This window comes from Labeo rohita, chromosome 25, assembly GCF_022985175.1.
Source record: "Labeo rohita strain BAU-BD-2019 chromosome 25, IGBB_LRoh.1.0, whole genome shotgun sequence".
Lineage (NCBI taxonomy): Eukaryota > Metazoa > Chordata > Actinopteri > Cypriniformes > Cyprinidae > Labeo > Labeo rohita.
In genome coordinates, this window is record NC_066893.1 from 391,846 (window position 1) to 407,274 (window position 15,429).

Consider the following 15,429-nt stretch of genomic DNA (forward strand, 5'->3'; position numbering starts at 1 on the left):
TTTGTAGCCGAAAAACGTAAGAAATGTATCAGGCATGTAACTGATGACTTATATTTTATATCAAATAAACCTAATCAGTATTTTAATTAGAGTAAAATAAATATAAATCACAAATAAAGCAAGAGAAAAAACAACTGGAGTAAAAAAATAATAAGCTTATAGAAGTTAAGACAGTGAGTAAGAAAACCTAAAGAGAAAATAAACGTTATAAAACTTTACTTTTTAACATTTACTCCCTTCTCTGAAAACACGTGGTCTGCTAAGTTGTAGACAAATTTGAGGCTCTTAGTGTGAAAGCGTGAGTGGCTCTTAAAAGAGCCTTTGGGGGTTGCAGTGTGCAGTGTGTTTAAGCGCGCTCTCCACGAATGCGGCGGGCCAGCTGAATATCTTTGGGCATGATGGTCACTCTCTTGGCATGGATGGCGCACAAGTTGGTGTCCTCAAACAGGCCGACCAAGTAAGCCTCGCTGGCCTCCTGCAGGGCCATGACCGCGGAGCTCTGGAAGCGCAAATCAGTCTTGAAATCTTGAGCGATTTCTCGGACCAGACGCTGGAAGGGCAGCTTGCGAATCAGCAGCTCGGTGGATTTCTGGTAGCGACGGATCTCTCGCAGAGCCACAGTACCCGGCCTGTAACGATGAGGCTTCTTGACCCCGCCGGTGGCTGGAGCGCTCTTACGGGCGGCTTTGGTGGCGAGCTGCTTCCTCGGGGCTTTGCCACCGGTGGATTTACGGGCGGTTTGTTTGGTTCTTGCCATTTTCTCGACGAAGTGGTCTTCTAAAGCACAATAACGTATTATTCTAAACAGCAGCTATTTATACTGTTCCTGCATTATGCGCCGTGTGGTTGTAGAGGCATTTGATTGGCTATTGTGTTTACGTCGCAGCGTCACGTGGCCATTCTACCCAATGGCAATGGGCTTCCTGTTTTTAAACCAATGACAGTGGCCTGCTTTTCCCGCTGAAAAAGGTTTAAAAAAAAGTGTATTTTCCGGTTCTATGCATAAAATAAGAGCAACCCTTTTTATATATATATATATATATTTTTTTTTTTTTTAAATCCAAAGAAATGTTATTTGATTGTCAGATTGGTTCATCGTGTTCCGTCCTTAGAGATTTTACTTTTAATGTTCTGAATAAGTTTGTGTAATAAGGAACAGAGGGGCTTTATAACAATACCGTGAGTTACTAAAAAGACCTCTTTTACATAACGGAGTAATTTTGTTTACTAATCGTTGGTTTAGTAAACAAGAACATCAGGTCTGGGAAAAGGCTTCAGTGGGAATTTGTGAATAAGCCTCAAACAAACATTAAGATTTTATTAAAGACAGGCACAACAAAGAAAGAAACAACGACATTACACATTTCATAAAATCGTGATTCCACTGGTCTGTAAATCCGCCTTTTAAGGAGAGAGTGGGTGGCTCTTAAAAGAGCCTTTGGGAGTTTTTACTAATCAAACGGTGTTGATTTACTTGGTCTTGGCGGGCTTCTCGGTTTTCTTAGGCAACAATACAGCCTGAATGTTGGGCAACACACCGCCCTGAGCGATGGTCACTTTGCCCAGAAGTTTGTTCAACTCCTCGTCGTTGCGCACCGCCAGCTGCAGGTGACGGGGGATGATACGGGTCTTCTTGTTGTCCCTTGCGGCGTTTCCAGCCAACTCCAAGATCTCGGCGGTGAGATACTCGAGCACAGCTGCCAGATAAACGGGAGCACCAGCACCAACGCGCTCAGCATAGTTTCCTTTACGGAGAAGCCTGTGCACACGGCCGACGGGAAACTGAAGTCCTGCTCTGGATGAGCGAGTCTTAGCCTTTGCTCTGGCTTTACCACCAGTTTTGCCTCTTCCACTCATTTTGAAGATTTCGAATTGTTTATCTCTATAAAAGAATAAAGAAATAATGGCACTGCAGCTTGACAAACAGCTTTTAAGAGCGCGTGCTCCACGTCTATTGGTTAGAGTCGATCACATCTGAAAACCAATCACTACACGTCCCTCCAAACTCCAAACCCCTCCTCCCTTTGTCAGTTCCTACATTCGCTGTTGCGCGGAGCGATAATGCTTTATAATAGATATGAGTTTAAAATTGAAAATTAAAGGAAGTGAACTTTTTTTTTAATTTATATTTTTTTGTTTGTTTTTATTATGATACAGTATTATGAACAATATTAGTCTTGTCTGCTATATTTGGAGAATTGTCTTGGTACACGTTGTGTTAAAGAATATTTATCCTTGATACTTAAGATCAAATTTATTTAAGAATTGTGGTCTTAGAGACTGTTCCTATTTGCACAGATTCTCAAAGCGTTTTAATAATGAACAATTATCTGGGACACTCAAAAAAAATTTCCGCATATCAAAAGCTTGCATTGTCTCATTATGAGACCCATTGTCAGAGGAAGACCTGCCTTATTAACGTTTTGTTACATAAACCACATGGACATATTTCTTCTACAAAGCAGAACTAGTATAACACACTTGCACATGGGTGTACGAGTGAGTTTATTCTTGTACGAATAAAAAAGTAACTCCTGAATGAGATTTGTGAAGATGAAACAACTCAAAAGTTATACTAAAACATCAAATTATTTATTTGAGGTTGATGAGAGTTAACACAACCCTTTTTTATTTTAACTACCTTGCAGATAACGTATTTTTCTTCAGAGTGTGAAAGAACGACAAAGCACAGATATAAGTCTAATTTTAACATCCGATTAACTCCATACAACCTTTGTTAAAAAAAAAAAAAAAAAAAGAAAAGAAATTTTGTAATACAGCGTAGAAGCTTATAATTCAGTCGGACATCATATAAAAGCTCTTTAGGTGAGAATGTGGGTGGCTCTTAAAAGAGCCTTTGTGGTAGCTGAAAACTTTGCGTCAAGCTTTACTTAGAGCTGGTGTACTTGGTCACAGCCTTTGTGCCCTCAGACACGGCGTGTTTGGCCAGCTCACCGGGCAGCAGCAGACGCACGGCGGTCTGGATCTCTCTAGATGTGATGGTGGAGCGCTTGTTGTAGTGAGCGAGACGAGAAGCTTCACCGGCAATGCGCTCAAAGATGTCGTTGACGAAAGAATTCATGATTCCCATCGCCTTTGAAGAAATACCAGTATCAGGATGAACCTGTTTCATCACTTTATAGACGTAGATAGCATAGCTCTCCTTCCTGGACCTCTTGCGCTTCTTTCCTCCTTTGCCGGCGGTCTTCGCAACGGCCTTCTTGGAACCTTTCTTAGGCGCGGACTTCGCTGGTTCAGGCATGATGATGCTAGAAAAACATTCAATGGTTATAGCATACTAAACAGAGGTATTTATTGACTAAGCTATGCTAATTTTCAAAGAGATATGGAACCGTCTGACTGCGTCTTTTCATAGACCAAACCCGTAAACCCGTGTGTGATTGGACAACTCGAAGTATCACGAGCTGAATGAGGGCCAATCACATGCGATAAATGGATTGGCCCCACCCACCACTCCATGTTTGAATGATATCAGCTGATATGAAGTTTTCTTTGTTTCAGTTCCCGCTCTTTTTGTTAGTTATGTTTTATGCAAGAAAACAAATGGGTCTTAAATATCATACAATGTAATTTTTAAACCCCTTATAGACCCATTGAGAGAATTTAGAGAAAGGAGAGCAATGACGTTTAGACACTTTATATTTCTCTGCTGTTGTGTCATTTCACTTCTGTTCTAACTAAAATACCATTGGTATCTGATTGTGTTGTCTTCTTTATTTTGTAAATCACTTCAGTTCAAACAAAACGCTAAACAAGTAAATTAAAAAGCCATGCAAGACAAAAATAAACACGCTGTCATTCAGTATTCAATATGTTTTTCACGTTTTAAAGCCGATTCGTTTATTATGTATGTGAGTTTACACAATATTGTTCATAAAACTTAAACTGAGACGAAAAACCTTAACTATGAGCTGTAAAAATATAAATAAATAAAAGTATGTCTGTATTTATGTGAAATGAATTAATCTATATAATAAGTAACACTGAAAACAAGGGAGATATTTCGAAGAGTCCTACTACTTATAAATACATTTCTAATGGAAAGCCTTATAGTGCTTTTCCTTGAAGATCGGACGCTGTGTGGAGCTGGTTGAGTCTACACGGCTCTCATGAGCTATTTAAGTTCACAGTGCAGCTCAGCAGCCTTTCATTGTACTCATTGTACTCGCAAGTAGATCCTCTCAGAGACATGGCTGAAACCGCTCCAGCTGCCGCTGCCCCGCCGGCTAAAGCTCCCAAGAAGAAGTCAGCATCTAAACCCAAGAAAACCGGCCCGAATGTCAGAGACCTCATCGTCAAGACTGTGACTGCATCCAAGGAAAGAAGCGGCGTGTCCCTCGCCGCCCTGAAGAAGGCTCTTTCTGCGGGTGGTTACGATGTGGAGAAGAACACAATTCCCGTGTCAAGCTCGCCGTGAAGAGTTTGGTGACTAACGGCACCCTGATCCAGACCAAAGGCACTGGGGCCTCCGGTTCGTTTAAGCTCAACAAGAAGCAAGCTGAAACCAAGAAGAAGCCCGCCAAGAAAACCCCTGTGAAAGCAAAGAAGCCTGCTGCTAAAAAACCTGCTGCCAAGAAACCCGCCGCCAAGAAATCGCCCAAGAAGGCGAAGAAGCCGGCCGCCACCGCTGCAAAGAAGGCGGCAAAGAGCCCCAAAAAGGCTAAAAAGCCTGCAGCTGCTAAGAAACCCACTAAGAGCCCCAAGAAAGCAAAGAAGCCAGCAGCCGCTAAGAAAGCAGCCAAAAGCCCCAAGAAGGCGAAGGTAGCCAAACCCAAAACGACAAAGCCCAAGGCAGCCAAACCTAAAAAGGCGGCTCCCAAAAAGAAATAAGTGTCTGTCTGATTCTTCCCAAAACAAAACGGCTCTTTTAAGAGCCACCCACTTGCTGCAATTAAAGAGCAACATTTTAACAATAATCATTGAATTTGGTTTCTAGGTGACTTAATTTCGTGTAAACGCTGTGTACAGTTTGCGATGCACTCACTTTATATTATAAGGAATAATAATAATTAAAAAAGTAGTGTACAAAGGCTAAGACGCGCTCGTCCAGGGCGGGGCTGTAGTTTCCCGTCGGCCGTGTTCACAGGCTTCTACGCAAAGACAGCTATGCTGAACGCGTTGGTAATTTCTCTAATCTCTAATTTATTTGGCCGCAGTGCTCGAATATCTCACTGCTGAGATTTTGGAGTTGGTTGGAAACACCGCAAGGGAGAACAAGTAGTATTATTCCCCGTTACCTGCAACTGGCGGTGCGCAACGACGAAGAGCTGAACAAACTTATGGGCAGCGTGACCATCGCTCAGGGCGGTGTGCTGCCCAACATCCAGGCTGTGCTGCTGCCTAAGAAAACAGAGAAGCCCGCCATGACCAAATAAATATACGTGGTTTGATTGATTGAAACTCCCAAAGGCTCATTTCAGAGCCACTCGCTTTCCTGTAAAAGAGCGATTAGACCAATTCAAGGTTATACACAAAATAATATTAATAATAAAGCCGTTCATAACTTATTTCGCAGGTTTATTTGGCTATTACATCTACTGTTTGCTGAAATGTCACTTTCCTGAAACTCATCCATGAAGCACGCAAACACCTACACATTGCTGCAAAGGGTAATTATTACCTACAATCCTGTACAATTTGTAGATGAGTAACAGATTACTACATAGGAAATATTTGAGCGGGAAAAGCAGACAGCCACTGGTTTCTCGGGAACGTACAGCCATCGGTCATGCAGTCACGTAAACACAATAGCCAATCAAATGCCACTGTTGCCGCACCGACCAATGAACGTCATGCAGCAACAGCATTTAAAGAGCTGCTGCCTTAAGAACTGGCACTATTTTGCGTGTGTAAGTGGGATTGTATTTCCAAGGAAATGGCTAGAACAAAGCAAACTGCCCGTAAATCCACCGGTGGCAAAGCCCCAAGGAAGCAGCTCGCTACCAAAGCCGCCCGTAAGAGCGCTCCAGCCACCGGCGGCGTCAAGAAGCCTCATCGTTACAGGCCGGGTACCGTGGCTCTGCGAGAGATCCGTCGCTACCAGAAATCCACCGAGCTGCTGATTCGCAAACTGCCCTTCCAACGTCTGGTCCGAGAAATCGCTCAAGATTTCAAGACGGATCTGCGCTTCCAGAGCTCCGCTGTCATGGCTCTGCAGGAGTCTAGCGAGGCTTATTTGGTTGGTCTGTTTGAGGACACCAACTTGTGCGCCATCCACGCCAAGAGAGTGACCATCATGCCCAAAGATATTCAGCTGGCTCGCCGCATTCGTGGAGAGCGCGCTTAAACTCACTGCATATTGTATACCCCAAAGGCTCTTTTCAGAGCCACCTCAATATGTCAACAAAGAGGATTTTTTTTTTGTTAATGTATATAAACCTGTACTTACTGACTCCATCGTCTACATGTCACAGAAGTCTGCTACCAGTCTCTTCAATAGGAGTTTAGGGTTGGCTTTTGAGATTTGTCTTAAATGATATAAAATTGCTTTTGCATTCTAGATGCCCAAGCCAGTGTTTTAATTTTCAAATTGCTATACTAGCTTGATACTCGAAAAACACTACACTGATAAGAAATATAAATCAAAATAGTTAAATCAGTTTGGTTGGGTTCTTTTTTTTATTAATGGGTAATAGTTAATGTTCCAATCTGCAACAGCACACCAGCCTGTGACTTTTCAGGTGATTCTGAAGACTTTGATTAGCTGGTTGAGGTGTTTTATTAGGGCTGGAGAAAAACACTGCGGGAAAAGGGTTGAGGACCTACGAATGAAAGATTTCTTCTTTTTTTCTAATCAAAACCTTCTACATTTATACAAATGTGAGTATTTACTGAAGTTCCCTACATTTCCCAAGGCTGAAGTAATGACTAAGGTCTTATTTATTGTATATTGCATGAAGACCTGCAATTAAAAAAAAAAAAAAAAAAAATCCAGCATTTTTTCAACATTTTTTTAGTTATGTTAAAAAAAGTGTATAATATGGGTAATTCCTGTTATACAGTGACTTTTCTGATTTATTTACTCAGATTTTCTCTAAAATGAGTCACATATTTATAGGAAATGGCTTAGGTTATATATGTAGGTCTCCTTTATCACTTAAACAGAGATAATATACATTAAAAATACTATTATATTTTGCACACCTTTTTGCTGATATATGCACTCAATTTTTTCATGTCCTCACTGCAATGTAATCAACTTCCACAAGAAATATAAACCATAAAATGATAAAAAATCTCAAAATATTTTTAAATTGTTATCAACTACACTAAACTGCATCTAATCATATATATATATATATATATATATATATATATATATATACAATTCCACTGAGACCATTTTCAGGAAGTGAAATTGTTTACTTTTCCCAATGAAAATTCAACTGTACATACTGAGGTAATTGTCTACTCTCACTCCTACCTTTTTTATATATATGTAAATATATATGTCCCCTCCATATATGTCAAGTATTGGAACAATAAAGACAAAATTGCTCTGTTTGCTGTGGAATCAAGAAAGCTGTTAATATGACTAAAAGATAAATGTCACATTTTATTATTGGGGGTTTCAAAAGTTTTACCAGCTAAGATCAGCACTTTTAGAGTTTCATCCCACTAACTAATGTGAGCATATGTATTGGAATAGTTGCCTCAAAGGTCTTTCTGAGTGATCAGCTGTGTCCTGTTGCATTAATTCTTCAGATATTAAAAGCAGGGAACGTGTTGTATCAGTTATATCCATTGCTTCTGCATTCTGAGTCTTGCATTCTATGACGACACACACAAACCAGGACGAAGATGAGGGAGCTGACTCTGAAAGAAAAGCAAGCAATTTGGATGCTATAAGAAAAGAGGAAGTCAACTAGAGCTGTAGAAAAAACAAAGGGCATGGAGAAATCAAGAGTTTGGAGACCACCCGAGACATCAGCAGCCAACAATGACCTGATCAGCTGAGAAAAACAACAGGAGTTGGTGACATCATCATCAAATCATAAAAGCTGTGAAAATGAACCCTAAAATACATGTCTGTAAAAACACCAACAACCTCCAGAAAGCTGGGCTGATGCTCTGACAATTTACTGTGATGCTCTGACAATCTACAAACCTCTGACCAGCACCAAAAATAGAAAGGCAAGATTAGAGTTTATAGTATCGTTTTGGAACAGAGTTTTATGGACAGATGAGACAAAGATTAGCCTTTAAGTGATGGGAAATCAAAAGTGTGGAGAAAAAAAGAGAACTGCAAATGATCCTAAGCATACAACCTTATCTGTAAAGCATGGTAAGGGTGGTGTCATGGCTGTCTCTGGCTCAGTTTTCATGATGACTTAATGTATGATGGCAGCTGCAGAATGAATTTGGAAGGGTACAAAACCATCTTGGCTACCAATATTCAAGAAATTGCCACCAGACTCATCAGAAAGCGCTTTACATTGCATCAGGACAATGACAAACAAGACAACACACCTTGCCAGTTCAGTCAAGGAGTTTATCAGGGCAAAAAATGTAAAGTCGTAGAACACCCAGATCAATCTCCAGATTTAAATCTGATTGAACATGAATTTTACTAGCTGAAGAGGAGACTAAAGGCAGAAACTCCCCAAAACAAGCAACAGTTGTAATTGGCTGCATTAAAGGCTATGAAAAGCATTTCAAAGGAGACCAAGAGTTTGGTGATGTCTCTGGGTCACAGACTCACTGCTCTGATTGCATGCAAGGGATCTGCAACAAAATAATAGCTTTTAGTCTTTTACACCTGCCTTAAGTTTAATACTTAACCAATACTTATGCTCACATCAAATAGTGGGATGAACTCTAAAAGTGCTGTCCTTTTTATTTTGTAGAACATGCATGTGTTGAAACAGCTTGAAGGATCTGACCATCCTCAAATGCAAACTGTGTGTTTTGCCTCGAGAGCAGCCATACATTTGTGTTGTGTTTTGCTTTCTTTTTATATATTCATTTATAATTATTATTCTGTTTAATCATATAATAATTTATAATAATCATTATAGTTATTTATATATTCATTTTATTGATTCATTAATTGATTAGTTATTTATATTATATTATAGTTGTTTTTTTATATATATTTTTCCATTGTTTAGTCTTACGACTGCGTGGTTTCAAGGGTTGTTTGTCTTCATGAATAAGAGATACAAGGGAATTTTTATTGAAACTCAAGGTTTATGGGATGTTGTTGTGAAGCAGTTTGGTATAACAAAACTTGTTGGATTTGTGTTCTTCAGACGAAGTCTGAGCATTGAGACATACGCAACTAAGACTATTCAATAAACTCTGCTCCTTTTTATCATCTTTACTTCGTCTCCTGCTTCTGCTCTTCACTTTCATTGGCTTTTTCCTCAGTCAACTTCTTGGCTGATAGAAGACTGTTAGTAGTGTTTTGGGTATTTTGGGTACCAGACAAGACCTCCTGTTAACAGGGTTTGGGTTTTAAACTACTCTGCTGACGAGTTGTTCTGATACAGGACAAACTGATATTTTCTGACGGGATCTGGCATCCGGGGCTGGACCTTAATTGTCTAGGCATGGAGACAGCGATCTAACAAGTTAATAATAAAATGTCACATTCTGTAGTTTTGTCTAATATTTATCTTTTAATCATATTTGCAAACAAAGCAATTTTGTCTTTACTGTTCCAATACTTATGGAGCACACTGTATATATATATATATATATATATATATACATATAATATTTTACAGAACCATTTAACTAGGGTGAGCGGGGAAATATTCAGCGCTGTTTTGTCAGGTATCCTCATAAGTGCGGTCTCAAATGAGTTAAATAACATCTTAAATGAACTTAAACAGTTAAGAGAAAATGAGATGCGTGTCAGACCCATGTCATGTGCAACAGCGGCAGGTCTTTAAGTCACAGCAGCAAACAAATGTATTAAATCAAAGAACATACAGATTAGTCTCTATTTAATGTATAATTTATGCAGTTAAGACCATAAAGTGTTTGATAACTTTATTTCTGTAGGGAAGTCTGCAAAAGTGAAACATCAGCTAAAATGGGACAAATAAGCTTTTGGTTTACTGTTGCTTTAAAAAAAATACTGATAATAATGGATGGTCTTTAAATGTCCTAATAACTGTGCTTAATTTGAATATCAACATTTGATTAGTCGAATGTGAACGACGCCTTGTGGTATCATCACAGAGAGGCACAAAATGACTTTCCAGAACATTTCTGTTCACCATTCCTGGCTGGTGGAATGATCTCTAACCCCTATCCGGAAAGCTGATTCCCTGACCATTTTCAAACGACAGTTGAAAACTCATCTCTTCCGTCACTATTTGACTTCATCCTTAAAAAAAAAAAAAAAAAGTTTGATGTTTGTTTTCTCTTTTCTTTAATCTTTTTCTGTCTATCTTGTACTTATTTGAATAATGCTTGAAACTTGGTATTATTAGCACTTCCTGTGTCTATTTGCATTTAAGACGAATCGCTTGATGTTTTCCCCAATTGTAATTCGCTTTGAATAAAAACGTCTGCTAAATGAATAAATGTAAATGACAATGTAAATGAAAAACATATGGGTGTGGTTACCACTCAAATGCTGGAACGTCTGAGAACATACATGGTAAGTGCCCATACATTAGTTTAGGTCTATTAAAAATGTTAAAGTTCAATTTCTAATACAAGTTACAGTAATTCAAACAAATATAAATTTCTATTACTTGTTCATGTGAGCATTCAATTTTTTATGCAATGTTTCTTTAAATTTTCGTTCATTTTTTTTTAAAAATCTAAAGTTGTGTTACTGTCCCATTTTACCTGATAATGTTAGAAAAGAACAGTAGCATTCAGCTAAAGTGGGACATCCTGTAAAGTAAAAGATATTACATTGTTTAATGTGAGAAATTGTTTTGTTTTACAGAAAATGTTATAACCTGTAGGTCAGGGAGAGAAAATAAAAATTTGCAAATATTACGTTTTTATACAAAAAAAGTGTCTGCAAACGAGAGCATCACTGTCCATTACTGTTGTTTGTTAATTTAGTTAATCCAAATGAATTACAGCATCTCTATTTGAATCAGTTCTAAATAAAAAATAATTTCTTATATCTGTCCTCCCTAAATTGTAATTGTTTCTCTAGCCACTTAAACCGAGAAGTGTTTTGCCTCTTGTAATCATGATAAGGAACCACATATCTATGTTTTGTGTCCCTCCTTCAAAGGAAATCTGGATTTGTGTGTTATATTGTTTTGAAACAATATTGTATAGGTGCAGTTCCACACATTACAGATGGCAAACCATGTTCATCCACTGTTATAATCACAATAAATAATCACAATTAATTATGATTAATTACAATATTTATATCAGCTGCCAGCATTAACTGTAGCAGAATGAATTACTTAATTATATTCAAATTACATACTATTCACATTATACACATAGCATACTGCAATATGGTAGGAGTTGTGTGGTAGTATGCCATTCCGAACACAGCTTCTCTACTGATTTCAGTGTACTTGAGTTATATTTAGCAGATTCCGGCAAATATAGTAGATCATCGGGGTATTCCATGCATCCAGAAAATGTGCATACCATGCACATTATACATACTGGATACTGCAGAAATAGTAAGAGTTGTATTATAGTATTTAGACCACAGCCCAGGTCTCCAAGAATGACCCATATGACGTTGCATAGCACCGCCTTTGCGTGTTTCAACTAGGTCCTTTAGGTGACCTTAAAGCTCGTTGTTTCGTAAGTCTTACCGCTTTAGAAATTTAACGTTTGAAGTTGTAAGTTCTGTTGCAATAACAATGTCTGGAAGAGGTAAAGGCGGTAAGGGACTCGGGAAAGGAGGTGCCAAGCGTCACCGTAAAGTTTTGCGTGATAACATCCAGGGAATCACCAAGCCCGCCATCCGTCGTCTCGCTCGCCGTGGCGGTGTCAAGCGTATCTGGTCTGATTTATGAGGAGACCCGCGGGGTGTTGAAGGTGTTTTTGGAGAACGTGATTCGCGACGCCGTTACTTACACTGAGCATGCCAAGAGAAAGACCGTTACCGCCATGGACGTTGTGTACGCTCTGAAACGACAGGGACGCACCCTGTACGGCTTCGGAGGTTAAACATCTGATTTCAGAATAAGAAACCGCAAACCCAACGGCTCTTCTAAGAGCCACCCACACTATCACATAAAGAGTCAAAGTTGAAATCATGGTGCTGTTTTAGATGAAAACGTAACAATAATAATTAAAAAAAATCCTATAAACGAACACTTTTAGTAAGTTATACAATAAAAGCACTTTTATGTTTAAGGACCGAAAACTGATTCTTGAAGTAGGAGCTCGTATAACATTATGAGGCGCACAAATTAAGAGCATGTGTTTTGTATTACTTTGCGTTTTCATTTGCTTGTTTAGCGTTTTCTGTGAATTGAAGTTATTTACAAAATAAAGAGAATACAATCAGATGACAATAGTATTTTAATTGGAGCAGAGGAAAATAATGTGTCTGAACTCTCCTTTCTCCAAATTCTGTCTATGCGTCTATAAGGGGTTTAAAAATCACAATATATTACAGAGCCATTTGTTTTCTTTAATAAAACAACTAACGAAAAGAGCGCGAAACAGGAAATAACTTCGTATCGGTTGATGTTCAAACATGGAGCGGTGGGTGGGGCTATTAATTCACCGCCTGTGATTGGCCCTCGCTCCGCTCGTGATACTTCAGTTCTCCAATCACAATATGAGTTTAGTCTATGAAAACACTCAACCAGGAAGTCCCATTTCTCTTTGAAAATTAGCATAGCATAGGCAATAAACGCGTCTGTCAGGCACATTCTACTCATTGACTCATCAGCATCACCATGCCTGAACCAGCAAAATCCGCGCCTAAAAAGGGCTCAAAGAAAGCCGTCACCAAAACTGCCGGCAAAGGAGGAAAGAAGCGCAAGAGGTCTAGGAAAGAAAGCTATGCTATCTACGTCTACAAAGTGCTGAAGCAGGTTCATCCTGATACTGGTATTTCTTCTAAAGCGATGGGAATCATGAATTCTTTCGTCAACGACATCTTCGAACGCATCGCTGGTGAATCGTCTCGTCTCGCTCACTACAACAAGCGCTCCACCATCACATCTAGAGAGATCCAGACCGCCGTGCGTCTGCTGCTGCCCGGTGAGCTGGCCAAACACGCCGTGTCTGAGGGCACAAAGGCTGTGACCAAATACACCAGCTCTAAGTGAGGCGTGAACTGACTTAAACTACCCAAAGGCTCTTTTAAGAGCCACCCACACTTTCACCAAAAGAGCGTTCATATGTAATTTATTAGTCCAACTGAACCGTCAGCTTGAACGCCGTTTTAAGAGTCATACTAAATTATCTATCGAAACACCAGTATGAATGACAGTTGAAAGCAAAATATCAATTTCTTTTTCGCTCTTGAAAACAAAAGAAAATACAACTATCTCCAAGGTTTTTTTTTTAAAAAACTAAAAGCATATTTAATTGCATGTGCTTAGATAATTTTGTATTCCTGTTCTGGGTGGTTTTACGCTCACAAATCTAATTCACAAGTGTTTTGTTCCTCATTTTGCCATTATGCATACAAGAATAAACTCACTTGTACGCAACAAAAGTACTTTACACTAGTTCTGAAATATATTCATCATATATCCATTTTTTTTTTATTTTATTGAGGTTTATATGCCACCTGAAAGCTGAATAAATAGGCTTGCCATTGATGTATGGAAATACATATTGGACAATATTTAGTCGAGATACAACTATTTAAAATTCTGGAATGTGAAGGTACAAAAAATCCAAATATTGAAAAAAATCGCCTTTAAAATTGACCAAATGAAGTTCTTAACGTGTATTACTAATTAAAAATGAAGTTTTTATATATATTTGGGGTAGGGGATTTACAAAATACATTCATGGAACATGATCTTTACGTAATATCCTAATGATTTTTGGCATAAAAGAAAAATCGATAATTTTGACTCATACATTGTATTTTTAGCTATTGCTACAAATAAACCCATCCTGCTTAATACTGGTTTTGTGGTCCAGGGTCACATATGTGAATGAAACGCAGGATTTGTTGAGTTTCACAGATAATGTTTCATTGCTACAAGGCCTTGAAACCCAAATGGGCAATGAAAAAGTCACTAGGGACACAATTCTCAAATAAATTTGATCTGAAGGCAATACTATTGTATTATGATTATACTTTAAAAAATAACGTGTCACATTTCTCAGAATATATCAAACAAAAGTAATGAATATTGTTCATAATTTTGTATCCCAACCTAAAAAAAAGATGTAATCAGAACAAAACGTTCATTTCTTTTAGTTCTTTAAGCGGCTAACTTACAGAGCTTTGAAGTTATCTGCTCAACAGCGAACGTAGAAACTGGCAAAGGGAGGAGGGGTTTGGAGTTTGGAGGGACGTGTAGTGATTGGTTTTCAGATGTGATCGACTCTAACCAATAGACGTGAAGCACGCGCTGTTAAAAGCTGATTGTCAAGCTGAAGCTTAGTTATTTCTGCTTAGTATTGTGGAAACAAAACATTTCGAAATTTTCAAAATGAGCGGAAGAGGCAAAACCGGTGGTAAAGCCAGAGCAAAGGCTAAGACTCGCTCATCCAGGGCAGGACTGCAGTTTCCCGTCGGCCGTGTGCACAGGCTTCTCCGTAAAGGCAACTATGGTGAGCGTGTCGGTGCTGGTGCTCCCGTTTATCTGGCAGCTGTGCTCGAGTATCTCACCGCCGAGATCTTGGAGTTGGCTGGAAACGCCGCAAGAGACAACAAGAAGACCCGTATCATCCCCCGTCACCTGCAGCTGGCGGTGCGCAACGACGAGGAGTTGAACAAACTCCTGGGCGGAGTGACCATCGCTCAGGGCGGTGTGTTGCCCAACATCCAGGCTGTGTTGTTGCCCAAGAAAACCGAGAAGCCCGCCAAAACCAAGTAAATTAACGCGGTTTTGTTTACTGGAAACTCCCAAAGGCTCTTTTAAGAGCCACCCACTCTCTCCTTAAAGAGCGACTTTATAGATAAGTGAAACAAGTAGTTATTGAAACGTGTGTAAAGGCATTGTGAGCCTTATTTGGTGTTGTGGTTAACCACTTCTATAAACTCTGAGTTGTATATAATTGTGTTATAGCAAAATTTTGTTTTTCTTGGGTGGAAACTAACAAAAGCCGGAATAGTTTCACCAGTACATATTAATTCATAGAATAAAAAGTTTATTTGTGTGCCCACTGAAGCTGTATGTATAACTTGGTGTTTTCGCTCTTTAATCCTTTAGTGCACCTCTTTTATATATATATATATATATATATATATATATATGTATATATATATATATATATTGGCCACGTTGTCGAAAAAATAGGGTTTTAAAAACGGTTATTTTA

At 38.9% G+C, this 15,429-nt stretch overlaps 6 protein-coding genes and 2 pseudogenes across 6 annotated transcripts; 5 read left to right on the forward strand and 3 right to left on the reverse strand.

Annotated features, from left to right (window-relative positions):
* Positions 1–321: 321 nt before the first annotated feature.
* On the reverse strand, positions 322–843 carry LOC127156593 (histone H3). The gene has a single exon (XM_051099544.1). It carries the CDS (start codon positions 755–757, stop codon positions 347–349), a length of 411 nt encoding a protein of 136 aa, XP_050955501.1. The 5' UTR covers positions 758–843; the 3' UTR covers positions 322–346.
* A 516-nt stretch (positions 844–1,359) lies between these two features.
* LOC127156603 (histone H2A-like) lies at positions 1,360–1,981 on the reverse strand. Its single transcript, XM_051099554.1, has one exon. It carries the CDS (start codon positions 1,855–1,857, stop codon positions 1,471–1,473), a length of 387 nt encoding a protein of 128 aa, XP_050955511.1. The 5' UTR covers positions 1,858–1,981; the 3' UTR covers positions 1,360–1,470.
* Positions 1,982–2,208: 227 nt separating this feature from the next.
* On the reverse strand, positions 2,209–3,366 carry LOC127156614 (histone H2B-like). The gene has a single exon (XM_051099567.1). The coding sequence runs from the start codon at positions 3,260–3,262 to the stop codon at positions 2,888–2,890; it is 375 nt and encodes a 124-aa protein (XP_050955524.1). The 5' UTR covers positions 3,263–3,366; the 3' UTR covers positions 2,209–2,887.
* Positions 3,367–4,168: 802 nt separating this feature from the next.
* Positions 4,169–4,851, forward strand: LOC127156630 (histone H1-like; annotated as a pseudogene).
* Positions 4,852–5,880: 1,029 nt separating this feature from the next.
* On the forward strand, positions 5,881–6,324 carry LOC127156595 (histone H3-like). The gene has a single exon (XM_051099547.1). It carries the CDS (start codon positions 5,897–5,899, stop codon positions 6,305–6,307), a length of 411 nt encoding a protein of 136 aa, XP_050955504.1. The 5' UTR covers positions 5,881–5,896; the 3' UTR covers positions 6,308–6,324.
* A 5,470-nt stretch (positions 6,325–11,794) lies between these two features.
* LOC127156625 (histone H4-like) lies at positions 11,795–12,166 on the forward strand (annotated as a pseudogene).
* Positions 12,167–12,788: 622 nt separating this feature from the next.
* LOC127156615 (histone H2B) lies at positions 12,789–13,906 on the forward strand. The gene has a single exon (XM_051099568.1). The coding sequence runs from the start codon at positions 12,876–12,878 to the stop codon at positions 13,248–13,250; it is 375 nt and encodes a 124-aa protein (XP_050955525.1). The 5' UTR covers positions 12,789–12,875; the 3' UTR covers positions 13,251–13,906.
* Positions 13,907–14,572: 666 nt separating this feature from the next.
* LOC127156606 (histone H2A-like) lies at positions 14,573–15,278 on the forward strand. Its single transcript, XM_051099558.1, has one exon. The coding sequence runs from the start codon at positions 14,598–14,600 to the stop codon at positions 14,982–14,984; it is 387 nt and encodes a 128-aa protein (XP_050955515.1). The 5' UTR covers positions 14,573–14,597; the 3' UTR covers positions 14,985–15,278.
* The last annotated feature ends 151 nt before the right edge of the window (positions 15,279–15,429 follow it).

Coding starts and splice junctions, on each gene's coding strand:
- LOC127156595 (XM_051099547.1), top strand. CDS start 5,897: ATGGCTAGAACAAAGCAAACTGCCCGTAAATCCACCGGTGGCAAAGCC.
- LOC127156606 (XM_051099558.1), top strand. CDS start 14,598: ATGAGCGGAAGAGGCAAAACCGGTGGTAAAGCCAGAGCAAAGGCTAAG.
- LOC127156603 (XM_051099554.1), bottom strand. CDS start 1,857: ATGAGTGGAAGAGGCAAAACTGGTGGTAAAGCCAGAGCAAAGGCTAAG.
- LOC127156615 (XM_051099568.1), top strand. CDS start 12,876: ATGCCTGAACCAGCAAAATCCGCGCCTAAAAAGGGCTCAAAGAAAGCC.
- LOC127156593 (XM_051099544.1), bottom strand. CDS start 757: ATGGCAAGAACCAAACAAACCGCCCGTAAATCCACCGGTGGCAAAGCC.
- LOC127156614 (XM_051099567.1), bottom strand. CDS start 3,262: ATGCCTGAACCAGCGAAGTCCGCGCCTAAGAAAGGTTCCAAGAAGGCC.